Here is a 22,985-nt window from a genome sequence, read left to right on the forward strand (position 1 = left end):
ATCTGAGATCCACCCACCTCCCTCTGCCCCCCAGTGCTGGGATTAAAGGTGCGCACTAACACACCTGGCTCATTTGCTATTTTTACCTACAATGCCATTTGACTGGGGTGAAATCTCCTGTGGTTAAGATTTATTTTTATTTTACACATGTGTGTACCTGAGGAACCAGAAGACAGAATCAATGAGATCCCTTAGAACGGGAGTTACAGATGGCTATGAACAGCCACGGGGGAGCTGAGAACCAAACCCAGGTCCTCTGAGAAAGCAGCAAGTGCTCTTAACCGCTGGGCTATCTCTCCAACCTCTCATGTAGTTTTGATTGGCATTTCTCTGACGGCTCACGAGGTTGGGTTTTACTTTTATTTATGTGTTTATCTGTGCACAGTGTGTGTGCTTGGACAGACCAGAAGAAGGAATTGGATCTTCTGGAACCGGAGTTACAAGTGGTTGTTAGTCACCATGTAGGTGCTGGGAATCGAACCCAGGTCCTCTGGGAGAGCAGCCAGTGCCGTCTTGACCACCTCATAAATCCTGGCTGAATATTTTGCTGTTTTGTCTGTTGTTGCCCACTTCCATTTCATCTTTTGAAAACTGTCCATTTCATGCCAGGCGGTGGTGGCACATGCCTTTAATCCCAGCACTGGAGAAGCAGAGACAGGCTCTGTGAGTTCGAGGCCAGCCTGATCTACAGAGCGAGTTCCAGGACAGCCAGGACTACACAGAAATAAAAACAAAAACAAAAACAAAAACCACAGAACTTGCTGTCTCTGGATGCCAGACAGGACCCTTACAACCGGTCTCCTCCACCTGTCCACCTGTGTGGAACAGGGCTCTGGGGTGACAGTCATCCCTCACTGGGGCCAACCTTTCAGGAAAAGTCCCTGGATCACAGAAGTCACAGCACCTCCTGCCCAAGATGCTACGAGGCTGGGCAGGTGCACCGGGGGAACAGTCCACTTTCCTGTCCCAGTGTAGCCCTGTACATCCACAGGCGCTAATGTCACCTGAAGACAGACAAACCCTATCTTGTCGGACAGTCACAAAGAAGGCACCCATGGTCAGGGCAGCAGCGAGCTTGGCTCTGAACTGGGCTTCCAGGGCCGCAGCATGTCTCCTGGTGTCAGCCTAGGAGGCGGCTGACTATGTAGCTGAGTATGTGGTCATCAGTCAGTGATGGGGGGCCAGCTCTTCTCAATGTCGGCGTGCATAGCCTTTGGGAGCCACTCACAGTATTCAGCCAGCAGGTCTGTGGGAAGAGGTGGCCAGGGTTAGAGTGCCAGGCCAGGGACTTGCTTGGCTGGACACACCACCATGGCCCATGGATGGTTAGGTCCTTCCACTGAGCAACATCCCCCCACCCCAGCCTGGTCACAACTCACATCTGGGGCTTTTCTTCCACGCAGCCAGCAGGGCATCACGGGAGTCTGCCTTCTCAGCCACCAGGGCTCTCAATAGGCTCTCTGTCCTGGGTTGCAACCTGTGGACAGGGGCAGCTGACTAGACCCAGAAGAGTGGACAGCTGGTGGGACCTGTCACTCTGCCCAGAAAGCCTCTTGTAGCATATAGGGTTTACCGGCACCCCTCCCTACTCATGTCCAACCAGCCCCTTAGGGTACACAGATGTTCCTTATCATGAGGGTACACAGGACTAAGTTGGGCCCTACCACCAAGACTGGGGCCCATATAATAAGGAGGGGACACAGAAAAGAGGAAGAGGCAAGATTGGAATGATGTAGCCACTAGGAGAGAGACAGGTAGGCAGAGTGCTGGGCAGAGGTGCAGGGGTTCCTGCATCTTTCAGATGGCTGAAATGTGCTAAGCTCACTGATAACTCCAGAACGAGGGGGCTCCTATAGTTGTCACATCCCCAGCATACATGACTGACAAAGGAACCCCCATAAGAGCCTCTCTGCCACCGCCTGCCTTGACAGTCTCGGCATACACTGTTGTACCTGGCCCAAGTCTTCAGCATGGTGCTGGGGCTAGACAGTAGGCAGCTCTTGAATGAAACCAGCTTGCGGAAGACCTGGTGAGAGAGCACGGGCTGGGTGAGTGGGACTTGCAGTTCATGACACCTAGGAAACAGGCTGCAGGTAGCCCCAGCACCTACCTGTCCCTCCAGCAGAAACCGTGCAAAGTGCTTGTAGCGGTCAATGCCTTCAGGAAAGTCCACCTGGACGGCAGGGAGTGGCCAGCCCACGCGGTCTGGAGGATGGGAATATGTGATAAAGAGACCATGTCACTCCCATCCTCCCAAGCTCATCAGAGGAACAGGAGGGCTAGGGTGACATCCTCAGGCACATGTCCAAGAGCAGGGTATGGGCTGAGGGTGGCTGGACCACCAAGGAAGTGGCCCCAACTCACAGAACACACTAGTCCGGTGGCACAGCACTCGTCCTGACTCTGGACAGTAAGCAGGGGCTGGCTCCTCCAGGGGTGCATCGAACTGGCAATAGGAAGGCAGCAGGGATGGGATCCACTGGATTTCCACGGTGGAGACACCTGAGGCCAGGAGAGGGCACAGTCAAGAGGTCTCCCATGCTCTCTAGGACAGACAGGGTGCTCCTCAGGGCCCACTGATATCACCCTGTGACTTGAGTCCGGGCCACTACACAGTACCTTTCATGTACATTTTGGTAGTCTCCACGATTTCCTGGTAGACCACAAACTCGGGCAGCTCTCTGAAGAGCACAGAGCTGGGATGGATGAAGACAGGGTCATCTAGGAGAGGGGTCTGCAGAGAGACGGGGATGGAGGCTCAGGTCAGAGAAAAGTCTGAGCTCTCCGAGCTCTCCTGGCCCTTCAAGTCTAACCTTCAGGATCCAACCATCAAGCCAGAAAGCCAATGACCAGGTACTACCCAGGATGCACTGCTCCTTGGCCATCAACAGAGCTGAAGCATGGGGCTGGGAAGAGGACTGAACGAACAAAAACACGTGCCATGCAAGCCCGATGACCTGTTGGATGTCTGCCTGTATATGTGTGCCCCACACTAAAACAGACAGAGGGCTAGGGCCCAGTGCGATGGCTCAGTGAATAAAGGCCCCTGCCACCAAGCTCGGGAATATGAGTTCATTCCCTGGGACCCACATGGGGGAAGGAGAAAAAGGATTTCTGAAATCCTTCGATTTCCATGTGCACCACAACACACACACACACACACACACACACACACACACACACACACACACACACAAAGTAAAATGCAATCTCTGTGTGTGGGCATAGCCTGGAATCCTAGCACTTGGAGGGCTGAGGCAGGAAGATCAACCTGTTTCAAAAACAGAAGGTGAGGCCCTGGTGTGGACGGACCCCAGAAATACAGTGCTGGGGAATGGGGGTAGCCCCAGCACACCAAGCACCTCCTAGAGAACTGGTTAGTACAGGAAAAGCCAGAGACACTGGGCGGTGGGTAGAAAGAAGGCTCGGGTTTCTCTAGGGCAGAGAAAAGCGTCTCAGTTGACTGTACTGATGCTACCATGCTGAACACAGTAAAGTCAGGGGGTTGACTTTATGGTGTAAATGCATCTCTAGAAAGTAACCTTGAAGCTGAGGGGGACACCCTAACCCTCAACTAACAACAACAGCCCCCACTTGCTCTTTGCTGGGGCTCCCCCAGAGGTCATGAGGCCTGGGTCCCACCTTGTAGGCATTCCTCCACTTGGGGTCTAGCAGATCCTCGTTCTGAACCCGGCGGGCCAGGTGGTCACCCAGGCCAGCTGCCATGATCTGCCGCAGGTAGGTCACCTGGCTCTCAGTAGGTGGCTGCATTTTGGGGTCCAGGAAGAGCCCAGCCTCAGGGCACACTGCGTTGACTGGGAGGAGGGTGAGAAAGATGTGTGTGAAGTAAAGGTCAGAGGAGGTCTGCCAGGCCTTCAGGAAATCACCCAACACCCAGGCCCTGCCCACATAGTGCCCGATTCTGATGCACAGGTCAACAGTGGCTCAGCCCAGAGCCCTTCCAAGGCCACAGCCTAGATTCTTTTTTTTTTTTTTTTCTTTTGTTTTTTTGGTTTTTCGAGACAGGGTTTCTCTGTGTAGCTTTGCGCCTTTCCTGGAACTCACTTGGTAGCCCAGGCTGGCCTCGAACTCACAGAGATCCACCTGGCTCTGCCTCCCGAGTGCTGGGATTAAAGGCGTGCGCCACCACCGCCCGGCCCAGCCTAGATTCTTATGCTTGCAAAGCCCTGCCAAGGGACAGGCTCCCAGGTGGTAGGATAGTTACAGGAACCTCAGCCTTATCTGTGCCATCTGCTAAAAGGTGGCCTGCAGAGACCTGTGGCCCCATACGACCACCTGTCATTAGTGGTTGTCCACAATTTCAGGCTGTTGCCTCTGAGGATAAGGCTGCCTAAGTATGACAGTGGACAGGATAGCAGGCCCCAGTGACGCCCTGCTACTGGGCAAGTGTGGGCTGGAGAACAGCCACTGGTCCAAGAAGCCTGGAGCTGCTAGAATAGCACTGAGTTTCCAATTAGCCTTTGAGATGGAGGAGGCTGTACAGACGCCACCTGAACCCAGTGACCACCCTGTATCATAATGTGGGGACACTCCTTGAGTCCTAGATGCTGTTGACAGGAGCCACCTGTGGCTAAGAGGAGTATGAATCTTGCACCCACGAGGCCAGAACTCGGGACATGTGGGAGGGAAGAAAGAGCCTGGCTGGAACAGGGAAGAGGACCGAGGGGTGTGGCCAAGGGGCAGAAGCCTGAGGGACAGCCTTCTGGGTGAGTGTGCAAGGGATCCTGTCTAAGGGTACTTGGAGTTGACTTGGGGTTATGAGTCCATCTTAACGGGCAGACAAATGAGCAAGTGTTGAGTCTCCATCACACCAAACCCAAGCATGTGCAGAGTGGGGACCAGCGGTCTGCCCATACTGTCGCCTAGGCTGTACCTGCGGTGGTCAGCTGGCCACGCAGGCGCCGGATCTCTAGCATGGCCTTGTAGCGCAGTCCGTTAGCATGGCAAAACTGGGGTGAGCAGCCGGCGTACTCACAGGCTCCCACAGCACCTGTGGGGCAGGGTAGGGTGTTCTCACTGGTTGGCTCCAACCCACTCCAAGCTTCCAATCACCCTCCTTCATGCCCTAGAGGTGGCACCAACCCAGCAGCACCATGAGGTCCCCAAGCTTCAGAGATGCCCCTTGCCCGGCCCAGGTCCTCTTCATCTGGGCCACCCGGGCTCGACGGCCCTTCAGCTCTGCAAGCTCCTCTTCACTGGCAGCTGGTCTGTAAACACACACATGGCCCGCGGGGCTTCAGCCAACTGCCCTCAGGGACCCTCTGACCATCAGCGAGCGTCTCCAGACCCTCCCGCTTCACCCTTTCTTTCAGATCTAGCAGCTCAGGCTCTCCAGGCCACCAGTGACATCAAAGAGAGCACAGAGGGCTCCGAGGGACCAGGCTGTCACCAACCCACCTGTCCAGCTCCTCAAAGAGCTCACGCACAGTCATGGCAGCCACAATGGCAATGGTGTAGGGCAGGCAGCCGTGCTGCTGGCTCAGTGCTAGCATCTTGGCATAGCGGGGTGCCACAGGGAAGGTGGACATGGTCCGTCCCAGTGCGGTGATGGGGCAGCTCAGCTGTGACATCTGCAGCTTCTTCATTCTGGGGACAAGAGTCACAGTGGGTAGGAGCCAGGGAGCCTGCACTTGGGAGGCTCTGTACATGCTTGGGTCCCCCTCGCCCTCCTACCTCTCGTCTTTCTGAGGTGCCTGCAGGGCCCCCAGCGCAATCAGCAGCTCCTCGGCAGCAATCAGGGCCTCCACGGACGGAGGTGTGGGGAACGGGAAGTTGATGACCTGGGTACAGGAAGGAAGGTAGGAGAGGGGCAGAGTGACGCAGAGAAGCAAGGCCCCATCAAGTCACACCAGCTGTACCAGGTACTGGTCCCTCTTCCCTCCAGCTTGTCTCCAGGCCATGGGTCATGCTAATTGGGACATGGGTCCTGAGTGCTCAGGAAGTTGTCAAGATCTCTCCAGGTTCGTGTATTAAGATGACCCCAAATTAAACCTACTGTGTGCCAGGGGTGATCCTTGTTGACTAAAATCTAGGAGTTTAAAAGCAACAACATGCCAGGCTGTGGTGGTGCACACCTTTAATCCCAGCACTCGGGAGGCAGAGCCAGGCAGATCTCTGTGAGTTCGAGGCCAGCCTGAGTTCCAGGAAAGGCGCAAAGCTACACAGAGAAACCCTGTCTCGAAAAGAAAAAAAAAAAAAAGCAACAACATACAAATCATCATAAAATACTTAGAAAAACAGCCTTACAATTATGGTATTATGCTTGAAAAACAAAACCGTGTCCAGAGGAATGAATGTCAAGTTCTCAGTGATGACCTAAAGTATTTGAGTTTTCTTAACTCTGAGTTGGTTGTTTGTAACAAAGGAAAAAAAAAAAAATCACTGGGGATTCCCACTCCCTCCTTAAAGGGACAGAATTTTTTACTAGAACTCATCTCAAGAAGAGGGCATAGGTCTGTGCCACTGCATGCAGTGAGGGTACAGTCTTTTTTTTGAGACAGAGTTTCTCTGTGTAACAGCCCTGGCTGTCCTGGAACTCACTCTGTAGACCAGGCTGGTCTTGAACTCACAGAGATCCACCTGGCTCTGTCTCCCAAGTGCTGGGATAAAAGGCGTGCGCCACCACCGCCCGGCATTCCTTTGTATGTTTAAGGCAAGCATTCAACCAATCAAACTACATCCCCAGACAAGGGTATATCCTTTATTTTAAAATTTTTTTGGGGGGTTTTAAATTTATTTGTATGTGCATGTGGGTGCACGTGTGCTATTGAGCAAGTGTGGAGAACAGAGAACATGCAGGAGTTGGTTCTCTCCTTCCACCACGTGGTTCCTTGAATCCTAAGTCATCAGGCTTGGTAGCAGGTCCCTTTACCCGCTAAGCCATCTCCCTAGACCAATCGAGAGTATAGTCTGAGTTCTGGGATAGGACCAGGACCAGATGCCTTTTTAGACACTTCCGAAATGTATTCTTGAACAGAGGCTGTCTCTTCCCTGCCTTGGTTTCCTTCTCTATTAAGTGGTGTCTGGCTGTCATGTGACAGGGCTAGGGCACGGCATGCAGCATAAGCTGACCTTCTTCGCTGGATTACTCTGTCCTGGAGTGGGGACAGGAACCCCCAACTCCGTCTGAGGACCATGCCAGGGAAGACAACATCCAGGGATCAGCAGGACACCTCGGAGTGCCCATAAGCAGTGTGAGACCTGGCTGTCCATAAGTCTCTGTCCCCAAGGGCACCTTCTGACAAACCTGGGGATACCACTTCCTTTGGTTTCCCTGGCAGGCGCAGCTCGGGGATGATGGACAGACGGGGAAGGCAGAAGAGAGGTTACTGCACAGACTAACCTTCTCAATGTTGAGGGCTTTCATCTGCAGGATCAAGTCCTCCACTGGTCTGCGAGTGATCTCCGGGGGAGGAAACTGCTCAAAGTCCCCGAAAACAGCTGAGGAATACAGCCTAAGTCGGGGGGAGTAGGGACCACAAAGAAAGTCAACCACACCGCTGGGCCCAGCCATGGCTGCCACTCACAGGGCCAGGTCCTTGCCTCAGCAGTGGCAGTGAGTCCCACCTCCAGCTACCCTGACTGTATTCCCTTGTATTTTCTAACCTGTCCCTTCTGCAAACTAAAATGGTACTGGAAGAACAGCAATAGAGCTGCTCAAAGTGACATCATTAGGAGAAACATTGACGGGGACGTAATGATGAGGACCCAGCTCCCGGACTCAGAAGAGCCCACCAAACCATCAGCAGACACACAGAGCCTAACTGAGAACTGAGGAAAGGTCTGAACAGACAGTTCCCGAAAAGGCAAAGAGGCAGACAGTGCCCGAAGAGGCTAAGGGCACCTGCCTGAGGAAAACACAGACCCAGAGCCAGTGACAGGAGAGCCTGCCTCAGGCATCTGCACACAAACAATGGGGCGAAGGTGGGAGATGAGAACCAGGGCCCCTGGCTAGCGGCTGCTGCTTCCTCCACTATTAAGCGTTAAGCCTAGAGCTCCACAGGGCCACGGATAAGCACAGACATAAAACACAGGGGCACCGGGCGGTGGTGGCGCACGCCTTTAATCCCAGCACTCGGGAGGCAGAGCCAGGCGGATCTCTGTGAGTTCGAGGCCAGCCTGGGCTACCAAGTGAGTTCCAGGAAAGGCGCAAAGCTACACAGAGAAACCCTGTCTCGAAAAACCAAAAAAAAAAACCAAAAAAAAAAAAACCACAGGGGCATGTGTGTTTACAACAGGAAAAATGTGCAGCAGAGATGGACAGTAACCATGGGACAAGAAGACAGTGGAAAGTGACTCAGTCACCAGGAGAAGCATGTCAAGATGACCCCGAAAACTCATCACACTGGGTGGTGGAGCCTGACAAAAGGTAACAGCTCATGGGGGTGTCCACACGGAGTGACCACTCACAGGAGTACTGCCTCAATGGTGGTGACAGCTTCCCAACTATGAAAGTGTTTTAGAAAGCAGATTACTCCTGAACTGGCTGTGGACCACCGATCACAAACAGCAGCCAGGGCAGGGTAAAGCAGCCAGCAGTGTGGGAAGGGCTGTGACACTCCTGAGGACACAGGGCCCTCTCACTGCAGAGGGCAGCGGCAGTTCTGCTTCTCAATGCCCACATTGCAGGAACAAGTGGCCTACCTATAACAGTGGCCTGGCTCTGTCCGGCCTGCACGACCAGCCCGCTGGTCAGCGGATGCCTGGGAGACCCAGGTGACACGGAAGGAGGACACGCCCGTGACTCGGTCGTAATGGCGTTTTTTAACTTTCCCACAGTCCACCACATACTTGATGCCGGGGATGGTAAGGGATGTTTCGGCCACATTGGTGGCCACGACGCACAGCCTTGTCCCCTCTGGAGGAGGTTTGAAGACCTGGGGAGGGGGTGGGTGGGCAAGATAACAGATCTGGTGAAAACCTGAGACGACCAGTGGACAAGAGTCACTGCTGTCCACCAAGCTCAACCATCAGGTGTGGTTTCTATGGCTCCCTCCACTATCAGGGACTGGCCAGTTTTATAAATAGATGGAAAAGCACCCGAGGCCTGACCCACCCCGTCTCAATGCTCTCCAGAGCTGTCACATTACCTGTGCCTGCTTCTCCGGGGCCAGCAAAGAGTAGAGTGGGAGCACGTGAAGGGGCAGGGAGGCATCTGGCTGCTCACCTGCGGCCAAGCATGGGACACTGGAGTCCAGGTTGGACAGATGCCACAGGCATAGGACTGCCTCTGTCTGGCAGCTACCTGCCCCCCTCCCCCAACTGAGAGACCCAATCCCAGCCCCAAGTTTAAGGGCTCATGTTCAGATACAGTACTAGGAAGCCCCTGAATGTTGTTACTACTGCCCAGCATGGGCCTGTGATGCCTGCCCCATGGCATCATCCTCTGAGAGCAAGCTGGCCCCACGTGTGTGTCTGGGCAGTGTGGCAGGCTATACTTGTATGGAGGGAGCCCTTTCTGGACACAGAATCCATAGGTGATACACAGCCTATGCTGGGTTCAAGCCAGCCTTCTGAGCATCTGGGACCACAGGTGTGTGCTCTCATACCTCGCCCAAGCTGGACAACAAGGAACTGTCCCACCAACATACGAAAAAGACTCTAGACCCCTTCCCTGTTGCATGAGGTCTGGGTCAGCTCAGGAAAGGCCAGCCTAGGGATGGTGACCCCGACACTACCAAGACAAGTATTAGGACCTCAGGAGACCCCGTGGACAAAGCTATCAGAAAGGCCCACTCTCTGTGCTCACATACCAGCAGGAGCCAGGATGTGTTTGGTCACATGTGTGAAGATGGGACTTAGATACTTCTGGTCCCAGGGCCAAGACGGCCCATCAAGCAGTAGGGCTCAGCAGACCCATGCTGAGATCAAAAAGCAATGAGCCCGAGGGTAGCGCTTTGCCCAGCCACACACCTTCGTTTGCCTCACTGTCACCCAGGTCCAGATCCAAGTCGGAGCCCAGGGCCTCCTCGTCGTCGTCCATCTCTGCCTCCCTGTCCTCATCGGCTTCGCCTGCTGGCAGTACAGAGTAACTGTCCAGGTTGATCTGGGGCAATGCCTGGGGAGGACATGTCAACACCATGGGGTCAGGCAACCTAGGTGTGAACACAGAGGGCATCTCCTCACAGGGACCTACAAGGTGAGGTCAGTGGACAATAATCTCTGCCTCAGTTTCCCAGATTAAAGATTCACAGCACTTATTCTTAAAGAGGACCTGAGTTTGACTCCCAGCACCCACATGGTAGCTCACAACCATCTCTATTCTAGTTCCAGAGTATCTGACTCCCTCTTCCGATCTCCCCATGCACCAGGCATGAACATGGTGTATACATACATACACACAGCAAAAACTCATGCACATAAAATCAATCTAAAGAAATATTTCTTTTAAAAATTAGGTATGAGGGCTGGAGAGATGGCTCAGAGATTAAGAGCACTGACTGCTCTTCCAAAGGTCCTGAGTTCAATTCCCAGCAATCACATGGTGGCTCACTATCATCTGTAATGAGATCTGGTGCCCTCTTCTGGCCTGCAGCCATATATGCAAGCAGAACACTGTATATATAATAAATTAATTAATAAAAAAAAAATTAGGTATGAATTAGGTGTGGTAGTACACATCTTTAAACCCAGTATTCTAGAGGCAGAGATAAGTTGATCTCAGTGACTTCAAGGCTGGCCTGGTCTACATAGCAAGTTCCAGGCCTGCCAGGGTTACATCATGACATTCTGTCTGAATAAGTAAACAAATAAATAAATTAGATATAAGCATGGGGTCATCCCACAAGGCTGTGCGAGTAGCCACAATCGAGCAGCCACACCACTGACACTGCATCCAGGTAGCAGGGTGCCTGGGGTGGCCTCTCCCCTGGCCTACCCCCAGCTTCAGACAGCAGATCTCCTGACCTCAGCAAGCAGTCATGGCTCTATAGATGCTCCAGGATCTGCCCAGGCAGGCCCTGTGTTGTAAATCATAATGCACTTGCACCCTCCATGGCCACCCCCAGACTCTGTGCTGTGGAACGGGGCTGGAGCAGCATGGCCCCAGCCACCTTAAATGAAATAGACTTTCATTCCGTTCTAGTGACACGTAACCCACACAGTTCCATGAAGCAGGCAACTGGACAGCACAGGGCTCCACAGGCCTCCACGTACCATGGCCTGGGCCTTCTTGGCCCTTGTCCGGGACTTCTTAAACCTCCGCATCCCTTCTGCCGAGTCCTTTCCCTCTTCCTTTTCTGCAAAGGGGGAAGAAGGTGGGAGGAGACTCCTGTGGCCAACGCGGGCAGCTGGCACTTTACCCTTGCCACCCACAGCAGAGCTGCTGCAATGATGAGCGTATTATTCCGGGGGCACAAAAGTACAGGCTCTCCTCAAGGACACCGAGGTGGAGGCTGGCATCCCAACCAGGGCACCAGCCGCCAGGCCCAGGGGTAGGGGTGGAGCGCTTTGACGAGGACCACGGGCCAGTTACCTTGTGGCTGGGAGCAACGGGTGGGGAAGGCCTTCCTGAGGCGGCGGCAGAGTGCATGCACCTCAGCCTGTCCTGTGAGGAACACCAGGATGCCACCTGCAGAGAGAACCCAGCTAGCCATTTGGCAAACTTATCCTTGCAAGGAGTGCCTGCTGAGAGGCTGGGAGAACCAGGAGCCAGGGAAACAGGTACTGGGTAGGAGGGGGCCAATTTCCCTAGACCAGCAGAACGGTGAGGGGCACCTGACAGGCTGCCACACAACAGACTCTAAGGGACAGAGGCCGTCCATGCTTGTCTCTTGTTTGTTTTTTTTTTTTTTTGAAACAGGGTTTCTCTGTGTCACAGCCTGCCCTAGAACTTGTTTTTTTTTTTTTTTTTTTTAAAGATTTATTTATTTATTATGGATACAGTGTTCTGCCTACATGCATGCTTACAGGTCAGAAGAGGGCACCAGATCTCATTACAGATGGTTGTGAGCCACCGTGTGGTAGCTGGGAATTGAACTCAGGACCTCTAGAAGAGCAGCCAGTGCTCTTAACCGCTGAGCCATCTCTCCAGCACCCTAGAACTTGTTTTATAGACCAGGCTGTCCTTGAACTCACAGAGATCCACCTGCCTCTGCCTCCTGAGTGCTGGGATGAAAGGCGCACGCCACCACTGCCCGGCACACTTGCCCTTTTCGAGAGGAAGCTTCTACACTCCCACTTCCTCCTTAGATATGTGTGTATGCGGGGAGAGGGGGCGTGGGGGGAGGGGGACGCGTGGGGGGGGGGGCCTGGGGCTTGGGAATAGTCATCATGCCACTGTGGTTTGACCGTGCCCTGTGCTGTCGGAGGATGGAAGGCAACCCCGAGTCTTCACTGAGAGAGGGGTGTGCCAGTCCCATCAGGCCTCACCTGCAGGCAACATCCGGTGGATCTTGCAGACCTTCCGGAAGCACTCGCCACTGTAGTCATCCAATGGGGTCCGCTTGTTAAAATGTACCGTCACAGGAAACTGCCTGGATTCAACCTGTGACAGGTCCACAAAGGTACAGGAATGCTGCAGCTCGGGGCCTCCTCTCCATGACCACCTCTGAACCGACCCCTAAGACTGCCAGTTCTCACATATCAAGGTCAGGTGGAAGCCAGCAGGGGCTTACCCAAATCTTACCTTGATGACTGGGGGAGGTGTGGTGAAGAGCCGCTGGTTCTGGGTGAAGTCCTCTACCCGAAGTGTGGCAGACATGATGAGCAGCTTAAGGGGCAGGTGCCTCTGTGGAAGTCAGTTTGGTGACTCAGGCACAGCACAGACTGTGCACGTGGAATTATGTACCACTCGGCCCCATGGTTACATATAACCAGCAACTGCATTCCTCAGGTTGCCCCCAGGAGAAACAAACAGTCACAGGGAGCCTGTGCACTGGGGTTCTGCAGGTGACACAGGGCCGGAGCCCTGAACATGAAGCCAGCTAAAGGGGCCGTGGCAGGATTCCACCTTCATGAGACAGTCAAGTGAGGGATGGGGTCAGCACTGGGATGGGGGTGGGGGGTCAGCCGTGGGAGCCAGAGTTTCTTTCTGGAGGGACATACAATATTCTAGAACTGGCTGGATGCAGAGGCAGGTGGATGTCTCTGAGCAGGGAACTCTCATCCTGCTTATAGTCACTTTCACTCCCAGGCCACATTTTGAGGAGATTGTCACTGGCCCTTAGGCCTCCCTGGTACTCACTGCCTGCCTCTTTATCTACCTCTAGTTCACAGATCCTGAATTTGCCTACTGCCTGCCACCCTGGCCGAAGGGTGACTCCGGGAGGGCAGGAATGATAGATCACCCTTTCCTGGTCACTGTCCATCCCCAGTGCCTTTAATGTGGCTGGGTACATGGCACTCCCAGAACACCCACCTCTCCACTGAGCTGGTCTGTTGAAGGACAGAAACAGGGTGGCTCATCAAGTTCCCTTCAGATAGCATGTCCCCAAAGCCGGTCCCTCACATTCACTGTCTGAGCACAGAGCTGGAAATAGGAGTAAGCTCAGGGAGGGAGGAGGAGGCCCGAGGAGCAGAGGGCTCAACCCAGCAGCCCCATGAACCAACAGAGCCTGAAGCTCTGAGGGTACCCTTTAGCTGGCTCCAGCGCGGCCTTCCTAGCCTTAACCTAGTACCTGAGCCTCTTGGTTGTGAAGAGGTCACTCACTACACATGACATTGGATCAGGACCTGTGAGTTAGTAGAGGCAGCACAGAATGATACAGCCTGGCACTGGTTGTGTCTTCTGGGACCCCTCCCAGCCCAAGCCCCTGACAAGGTGGCCTTAGTCTGCCCTCCCTGTGTACTCTCCACAAACCTTGGTTCGGAGAGCCACAATGCGGGACAGGAGGCCGAGAAGGATGTCTGTGTAGACGCTCCGCTCATGGGCTTCATCGATGATCACAACCTTGTATTTCAGCAGCAGGAAGTCCTGAGGGGATGGAGAAGCTACATCAGAGTGCCACCAAACCCCCATAATCACAGGCACTGAACCACGTAACCAAATTCCAGACTGTTTCCACTCCTTCAGAAACTCCTAGCGGCCCATGGGAGAAGCAGCTGGGCATCCTGACTGCCCGCAGCCATTGTGCATGGCCAGAAGCCAAGCTGCTACTGCACACTGCAAATTCTCCTTTTTCTCTTCATTTTTTAAAAAAGTTTCCTGTTGGAGGGTAGGGTGGTGCATGCCTTTAATGCCAGCACTTGGGAGGCAGAGGCAGGTGGATCTCTGAGTTCAAGGCCAGCCTGGTCTACAGACTGAGTTCCAGGACAGCCAGGGCTACACAGCAAAACCTTGTCTCAAAAAATAAATAAATTTTTGTCTTTCTCTACCTTACTTTCTTTTGACAGGTTAGCTATCCCAGGTTAGCTTTGAACTATGTGACCAAGAATGACTTTAAACTTCTAATTCTCCTGCCTCTAGCTCCTAAGTTATCAGTTCTCAACCTGTGGGTCATGACCCCTTTGGGTCGAATGACCCTATCATAGGAGTCACCTAAGACCATCTGAAAACACAGAGATATTTACATTACAGCTCATAACAGAAGCAAATTTACAGTTATTAAGTAGCAACTAACTAATTGTATGGTTGGGGGTCACCACAACATGAGAAACTATATTAAAGGGTCACAGGGTTAGAAAGGCTGAGGACTACTGTCTTAAGTGCTGGAATGACAGGTGTTTTGTTTTGTTTTGTTTTGTTTTTTTCCTGTGGTGCCAGGGCTGGAACCCAGGGCTTCATGCATGCTAGGCAAGCTCTCTACCAACTGAGTCACATCCCCAGTCCCTCTAGGAAAAGTGAGTGTGCAGAGGAACGTTGCTCACTCGCCCCATGCCCTCTCTGCTCACGCTGATCCTGTGCCCTCTGTTACTGACAACTTCTGCTTGCAAACGATTCTATGAGGCACCGGCACACTGAGCAATAACTGAAGCTCCAAGAACGGACCTGCTCAACATCACCCGTGGCAGGCATAGTGGTGATGACGCCAGGTGACACTATACTCCACCATTGCGTGTCCTGGGTGAGACCGGAGAGGGGACCTACCTTCTGGATCTCTTTGAGCAGCACACCGTCCGTCATGAACTTGATCTTCGTTTCTTCTGTCACGTTCCCTTCGTAGCGGATCTGGTAGGAGACAACCCTGTGGGGAGAAGATTCATCTCAGGGCTAGTGACATCTCCAGAGCTACAGGCAGCTTTGGCAACACTGTCCCTTCCAGGGAGATGGGAGGACCCTCCCCAGACATGCTCATCCCAAGCTCTGATTTCTGGGGCCAAGGACGAGGGCAAGATTGGGTGATAAGCAGAGTCAAGTCACCACGCACTGCAGATCCAGGACAGAGCATGGCAGAGCTCACTGGGAGACAAGCAGGTCTTCACTCCCAGAGCCACACACTGACAAGATGGTTCAGGGCTGGGCACAGGTGGCAGCTACTGACCAAGTACCTAAGGTATCTGGGGTTCCTTACTGTCTCTATTTGTGGACAGGTAAACATTTTACATGAAAAAGTTAAAAGTTTAGGGTTGGGGGAGGAGCTTGGTGGCTGCCTAGAACATGTAGGCCCTAAATTCCATTCCCAGCCCCACAGTGTAAAGAAATGCAAGTCGCCAGCAGAGGGTTTTACAATCAGAATTCTGGGTTTACGTGACCTTATACCCTGGCTCATTAGCTGGCGGCCCCTTGTTTACAGCCAGGGTCCTACAGATACACTGCCCCTTGACAAGTGCTGGGTGCCCAGCAGGTCCCTTCCCTGCTCCACAGCGCCTGCCTCAGCAGGTTAAGAGGACTCTGCCGGACCATCCCTGGGGTGAGGCAAAAATGACTCCCACCTGTACCCTCCTTCCAGCAAGACTGAAAAGAGCCCCTATACGCCCCCACCTCCCCCCCAGGAATCAGGGCCTCACCGCTGTGACAGATTCATCTCCTTGGCCACCCGCTGGGACATGGCTACGGCAGCAACTCGGCGGGGTTCAGTGACGCCGATGATGCTGTCCTCGCTGGGGAAGAAGACACGTTAGCCATGCCTGTCTGTCCTGGAGTCACCCTCACTCCAGGGTCACTAGTCACTGAAGAGGAAACCCACGGCACAGGGTACAAACATCGCCCAGTGTCAGCACAGCCACAGAACAGCCAGGAGGCCGCCCACATTTCACAGCACCAATGGAGACCCAGCAGAACCTGGTACACGGCTGGGACACGTCTCTAAGGGATACTGTGAGGGTGAGGAAGTTCATTGCTGCGTGGCACTCCTGCACGACAAACACACCCTGTGATGCTGACGGAGTGGAGGCCCAGCTGAAGGGAATATTAGAATTCCACAGCACCTTGGCAACTTTTCTGCCAACTGAATTAACTTCATAGTGAGTTGAGGTCGGTGGCAGGGTACAGAAAATCACACTGAGTGTACAGAACCCGGCAAGAAAAGATTCCACGTGCACAGACTGCATAATGCACTTGTGAGAGGATTCCCCTCAGCTTGGGTGGCTCACCCAGACCGCACTCTTAGAGGAGTCTGGCCCTCTGACCATCCTACACACTAATCCCTCTGCTCGATGCCATGTGCCAAGCGGACAGGCCACAGTGGTGAGCGTGAGTTACTGACAGCAGTGACCTGACACACAGTGGTCCCAAGAGGCTCACGGGGTGCCACAGTAACACTAGGAAACACATTACTCCACGTGCCTGACACTGCAGTGCTTCAGTCACTGAAGCCACATGGCCACTGAGTTTGGTGTCGCCATCCCCATTTCACAGATGACAACAGGCCCCGAGAGGCTGGCAATCTGTCTAAAGTCACACAGTAGAGCCAAGATCGTGTCTACTGGAGCTCAGGCCCTCAGCGGTTTTTGGAACCTAAGTGTCCACTGTCCCCAGGGAGTAGAGGGACATCCGTGGCCCAGCCCCACCTGCTGTAGCCTGCTTCGTAGAGAAACTGGGGCACCTGTGTCGTCTTCCCGCTGCCGGTCTCGCCACACACAATAACAATGGGGTGCTCTGCCACCGCCTCCATGATGGCTTGCTCTTCAGCTAGGATCGGGAGTTTGAGCCGCTCTTCCTGGGGGAGAAATCACAACTAGAGGGAGGGGCTGCAGAACAGCAGGTCCTGCATGGTGCAGTGTCTAAAACGGACAGCCAGGGGCCAAAGAGATGGCTGGGTGGTTAAGAGCACTGGCTGCTCTTGCGGAGGACCTGGATTCCATTTCCGGCAGTCACATGGCAGCTTACAACCACCATCTAAAAGTCCAGTCCCAGGGGAACCAATGGCCTTATCTGACCTCTACAGGGACATATGTGGTGTACATACATACAAGCACACAAAACATATAAAATAAAATTTAAAAATTGTCTTTTAATCAATAAAATAGCCCGGTGTTGGTTGAGCATGCATCTCTCTTTTTTATTGAGACAGGGTTTCTCTGTGTAGCTTTGGAGCCTGTCCTGGAACTCGCTCTGTAGACCAGGCTGGCCTCGAACTCACAGAGATCCGCCTGGCTCTGCCTCCCGAGTGCTGGGATTAAAGGTGTGCTGCGCCGCCGCCGCCGCCGCCGCCGCCGCCGCCGCCGCCGCCGCCGCCGCCACCACCCAGCAGTAGCGTACGCACCTTTAATCCCAGCACTCAGGAGGCAGAGGCAGGCCGATCTCTGTGAGTTCGAGGCCAGCCTGGTCTACAGAGCGAGTTCCGGGACAGTCAGGGTTATCACATAGAGAAACCCTGTCTCGAACGCCCCCTAAAATAAAAAATTAAATAAATTAAAATAAAAGGCACAGCTAGCTGGTACTGAATGGCTGGGGAGAAGCAACAGCCTGGGCCCTAGAAACACTGCCATACCCAGAGCCCCACAAGGTAGGCATGACCATGTCCTCCTTCCTAGAAGTAGACAGAGGCTCCTCTCCACCAAGATATCCCACCACCCTGTGTCTCTAACCACAACGAGAAGAACACACCTGTATTTCCGGGGTGCGGTTGACAGGGATGAAGATGGCAGGCTTGGCCAGGGGTGGAGGTGGAGCAGAGGCTGGCGACTTTGCAGGTGCGGAGGTCGCAGATGGAGGGGGCACGGGGGTGGGGGCAGGGCTCTCGGCCCCAGAGGGAGCAGGTGGCAGACATGCTGCGTTCGTCTCTGTGCTGCCCCCAGGTTGCTCAGCTGTGGCCTCGTCAGTCTCCGAATCCCCTGAAGACTCAGATTCTTCCTCTGTTGATGAAGACCTGCGGCGCTTCCGGTGGGCCCCACCAAGGCTACTGACTTTCTCCTGGCCTTGGGTTGCTGGCTGGTCAGGCTTCCTCCTGGGAGAGCATGCTTCAGTCAGGGACCTTAGGACGTCTGACATGGCTAGGGTCAGAGGCCATACCCCATCGACCCCAGGCCCTTTGCACTGGCTGTTCCTACTCTGAGACACACTTCCTGCAGGTTGTCACACTCACGTGTCTGCTCAAAGTCACCTACCAAGGAGACTGTGCGTCACTGGGCTCAGTCCCAGATGCCAGTCCCTTTCCTCGATGCCCCCTTGTCTCTGCCTTACCTTTTGGCTTAGTTTTCTGGTGCAGCGTATTTGAGTATTTGGCTAATGAACACTCGTGTCTTCCAAAGGGATGGGAGTATTTTGCTCCTTGCTCTACCTCAGGTCCCATGAGGCTGGGGCAGTGCTCTGAACAGAGCAGCTGTGGGGTGGTGGGATATCTTGGTGGATACGGCTCTGTATGCCGTGAATGCGTTGCTCTGATCGATCGATAAATAAAACGCTGACTGGCCAGTAGCCAGGCAGGAAGTATAGTATAGGCAGGACAGGAGAGAGGAGAATTCTGGGAAGTGGAAGGCTGAGTCAGAAGATACGGCCAGCCGCCACCATGAGAAGTAAGATGTAAAGTACCGGTAAGCCACAAGCCACGTGGCAACTTAGAGATTAATAGAAATGGGTTAATTTAAGATATAAGAACTAGATAGCAAGAAGCCTGCCATGGCCATACAGTTTATAAGTAATAGAAGTCTCTGTGTGTTTACTTGGGTCTGAGTGGCTGTGGGCCCCAGCAGGACTGGAGAAATCTCCAGCTACAGTGGTGTGTGTGTGTGTGTGTGTATTTATGCATGCATGTTGGTCTGGGGTGTGCTGCCCTGCAGGAATACCAGCTTGGGGTGGCCCCCCCGCCGGTTGTAATGGTCAAGCCCAGGTGGGAAGTGGGCTTTCCATGTGAAGCCTCTGAATTCTTGATGTCACCTGTGCAGAGCTGAGCAGTCACCACAAAGCACCTCAAGAGAACCTCATGGGAAGTGGGGCCTTTGAGGTATGGGGTCAAGGTCATGACTGGTGAGAAAATATGACCTACTTGGGACATATAAGATGCCAGGCAGGTGCACAGCCTTTGCCAGAGGAGCATTCAGCATGTATAACCCTCCACACGCTCCCACCCAGGCAAGACAATTGAGCTGTGAGCCCCCTCAGGCTCTGTGACTCACTCTTTGGTATGATACATGCGGTCCCCGGTGCCCAGCTTGGCCGTGGTGTAGAACAGACTCATTTCGGCCTCCGATACTTGGACTTTGCTCAGCTTCTGGAGCAGTTCAGCACGCTGGGAAAGGCACGAGCACATTAGCTACCAGGCAGCTACTGACCGCCGACTGGGTCCCAGGCCTCCACCTGGGAGGAGGCCAGGCTTGAAGGGGGTCTCAGCTTAGTTAATGCTGGACTCTAAACTGTAGGGCAGGATGTCACCCCACAGCTATGAGGTCTTCAGGACAGACAGGTTAGCTCTGCCTTCAGCCTTACAAAATCCAGGGTCAGGGGACACAGCTCTGGAGCACCGTGCGATGTGACCACTGGGCTGTCCCTATGCCCAGCAACCAGACTGAATAAAGCATGGCACCCCTTGCTGACCTGGAGATAGACACGATCACTCTTTTGGCCAGTCCCTAGACTACCCACATGGCCGCATAACTCCTTTCACTCCGTGTGAGCTGTGGCAGTTTTGGCTTCACTGACTTTGACATTGTACGTTTTATACACACACCTCTTCATATACACGTCACGATTTTTAAATCAGGCCAGCATGCTCAGAGCCTTGGATGCCACACGTAGCTAGTGGCTACCGTGTCACTGTACAGACACAAAACACTCCCCTCCTTTCAGGAAAGTCCTACAAGACATCTTTGCTGCAGAGAGTACATGGAGGGAGAGAGACACCGAGCCCCATGATCTGGTGAGTTGGGGCAGACCGGCCACGGCGAGGCGTACCTGGCTCTTCTTCTCCTTCTGCTCTAAGACTTTCTCTAGCACCTTCCTCTCCTTCTTCGTCAGCGGCTTCCTCTGTTTTTTTGATGGGGGCGGGGCCTTGGCCTTCTTCTTCCTCTTCCCCGGCAACACCAGCGCATTGCTGGCATCCACTCCTTTCAACACATCCTTGTCTGAAATGACAGCCTGTCTCACTAGGGTGCAGGAGGTCATGGAGTGTCCTCGATGCTCATTCGTGACAAGTATCAAGTTAGGTCACCCCCTCCTGCAGGTGGTCTGCGTCACCTGTGAATCTCTGAGTCTGTGTGTCACAACTGTTATCATTACCAAGCTATGACGTTCTATAGAGGCTGAGGGATGTGGCTCAGGTGGTAGGGAACCTGGCTAGCATGATCAGAACCCCGGGTTCCAACTCCAGTACCACATAAAACCAAGCATGGTGGCACACCTCTGTAATCACTTGACAGGGGAAGGCGAGATGACCAGTTCAGTCACCTCTGACTATACAGGCTAGCCTGGGATACATGAGACCCTGAAGTGTGCTCAAAAGTAGGCTACTGAGCTGTGGGCTGTGCCACATCTACTTTTAAATTAAGAGCTAGGGGGTGTACGATTCCACCGAGGAAAAGTTAGGTTCCATTTCATAGATATGAAAACAAAGACCGAGGTATGAGGTGACTGGATCCAAACCTTAACAACCACAACAGACCTCATACATCTACTTTTAAATTAAGAGCCAGGGGGTGTATGATTCCACTGAGGAAAAGTTAGGTCCCATTTCACAGATATGAAAACAAAGGCCCAGGTATGAGGTGACTGGTCCCAAACCTTAACAACCACAGCAGACCACATACTTCCAGATTCTTTTCTGATGTCCTTTCCTACAAATTCACCACCTTCCTGGTCCAACCAAGGGATCAAAGAGCACCCTCAGGAGGCTTCCTCCAACAGATGGTGGAGTTCCATCTGGGAATATGTTTAGTCTCAGGACCCTGGAAGACATACTTGAGTCTACTGGATTGCTTTTCAGCTCACTCTCCTCCTAGGCCAACCTGACCCTGGTGGCTATGTCCTCAAGTACTCCAACCAACGCCCAGTCCTCCCTTCTGGACCTCAGGCAGTATCTGAGATGGAGGGTAAGTCCTTCTCAGGAGTTCCAAGTCAGGACCCTCCTCCCAGAGCTCCTTCACGGCTGGACTCTTCACATTGATTGAGCCAGGTCAGACTTAAATAAATACCATCTATACAGAAAATTGTTTATGCCCCTGAACTTGCCTGCCCCAAGCAGCTGAATCAATAGCTGCTGGGTTTCCATCTACTCTGAGCCCCCAAGCCCTCGCATCCAAAACTGAGCTTATGTGGCTCCCCTGAACAGCCCACATCTGCCTTCGCCAACAACCTGGCCAATGCCCATTCTGGGACTCATTCTTGTCACCTCTGTACTTGGGCACAAGCCCAGGCAATCAGCAAATCTAGCCAGCTCTCCTTCAGAATACACCAGAATCCAAACACCATCTCCCTGAACCAAGCATCCACGCCAGCCTCCTACCCCATCATCCTTCAAGCTGTAACGCTTTTCTGTAATGCCACAACTAACATGCCACTGTTAAATATTACCCTACACTCTTCTGCTATGCTCCCTTAGCTCCCTACTTCCTCCGGTCGGGGATTGAGATGGGATCCTACTTTGTACCCCTACCTGGCCTGGTTCATGCTACAAAGCCCAGCTGGCCTCAGATTCACATCACTCCTGCTTCAGCCTCCTTAGTGCTAGGTTTATAGGCCAATTCTCACATACACAGTCTTTTGTTTGTTAAGACAGGGTCTCACTGTGTAACCCAGGCTGGTCTCAAACTTGTAGGGATCTTCCTGCGTCAACCTCCCCTCTCTTTAAAGTCTCAATCATCTCCCCACAACCCACAGATCCCGATGTCCCCTAGTCTCTGGGTTTCCTCCTTCATCTCCACCTAGGCCTCCTCAAGGACCTGACATCACTCTTTCCATGGGAGGCCTTCCCCAGCACACCACCCACTCCCACCTTTGGCTCTCTCTCTGTACTATCTACCTGCATGCCTGCCATAGCCTATGCATTTTTAAAGTGTCTCTCTGCCCGTCTGTGCCCGTCTGATCCGGGTAACTAGGCATGCCTGGAGTGACAGAGATTTCCATCTCCTATCCTGCCCTCACTACTCTCGGAGCCCAGAACAGTGTTCCCGCGGCTCGCAAGTGCCCCAGCACCCAAGCATTGTAAGCAGCCTGGCGCACGGCTCACAGGTCTGGGCTGAAACACAGATTTACGAGTCTCTGGCAAGGAGATGATTATGGAAGGCCTGAGAATGGATGCAAAGACCTCATCTGCGCACCAAACTCCCGCCAGCCTCCCCACGTCGCAGTACAGACAGGCGGTCACGCCCCCCTGCTCGGGTCACGTGGAACCCGGCTCCCACTCCAGCGACCCTCCTGGTCCCCGGCTCCTCACCCTCGAGCTCCAGCCGCACGGGGGGCGGTTCGGGGCCCTTGGCGGGCCGCGTTTCCGCCTGCAGCCGCCCCTTCACGTTGTAGCGGCGGCGCAGCTTCCCCATGGCGCCTCCGGCACGCGCGCGGCTCCCTCAGCGAAGCTCCCTGAGCACTAGAACCAATGTGCGAGACTTCCGGGTTGCGCACGCGCAAGAGCGGAAGCTCGGCGGCTGAGGGGCGGAGCTAGAGTCCCGAGCATCCGGAAAGGGAGGGCGTAGCGGAAGAGGCGGGGCGCACTCTG

The 22,985-nt window shown here is 53.7% G+C and overlaps 1 protein-coding gene across 1 annotated transcript; it reads right to left on the reverse strand.

Moving 5' to 3' along the window:
* Positions 1–108: 108 nt before the first annotated feature.
* On the reverse strand, positions 109–22,899 carry Dhx37 (DEAH-box helicase 37). Its single transcript, XM_052755483.1, has 27 exons — positions 22,707–22,899; positions 20,231–20,400; positions 19,456–19,568; positions 17,948–18,287; positions 16,909–17,057; positions 15,907–15,999; positions 15,047–15,143; positions 13,820–13,933; positions 12,647–12,748; positions 12,391–12,505; positions 11,495–11,590; positions 11,176–11,258; positions 9,934–10,078; positions 9,111–9,187; positions 8,665–8,897; positions 7,364–7,475; positions 5,695–5,801; positions 5,419–5,607; positions 5,104–5,228; positions 4,895–5,011; positions 3,643–3,815; positions 2,620–2,734; positions 2,365–2,502; positions 2,111–2,205; positions 1,953–2,026; positions 1,380–1,477; positions 109–1,246 (listed from the first exon to the last, which is right to left on the reverse strand). Exons 1-27 carry the CDS (start codon positions 22,807–22,809, stop codon positions 1,164–1,166), a joined length of 3,456 nt encoding a protein of 1,151 aa, XP_052611443.1. The 5' UTR covers positions 22,810–22,899; the 3' UTR covers positions 109–1,163.
* Positions 22,900–22,985: the final 86 nt, after the last annotated feature.

The sequence above is a fragment of the Peromyscus californicus genome, unplaced genomic scaffold, assembly GCF_007827085.1.
Source record: "Peromyscus californicus insignis strain IS unplaced genomic scaffold, ASM782708v3 Scaffold_2__1_contigs__length_46816999, whole genome shotgun sequence".
Lineage (NCBI taxonomy): Eukaryota > Metazoa > Chordata > Mammalia > Rodentia > Cricetidae > Peromyscus > Peromyscus californicus.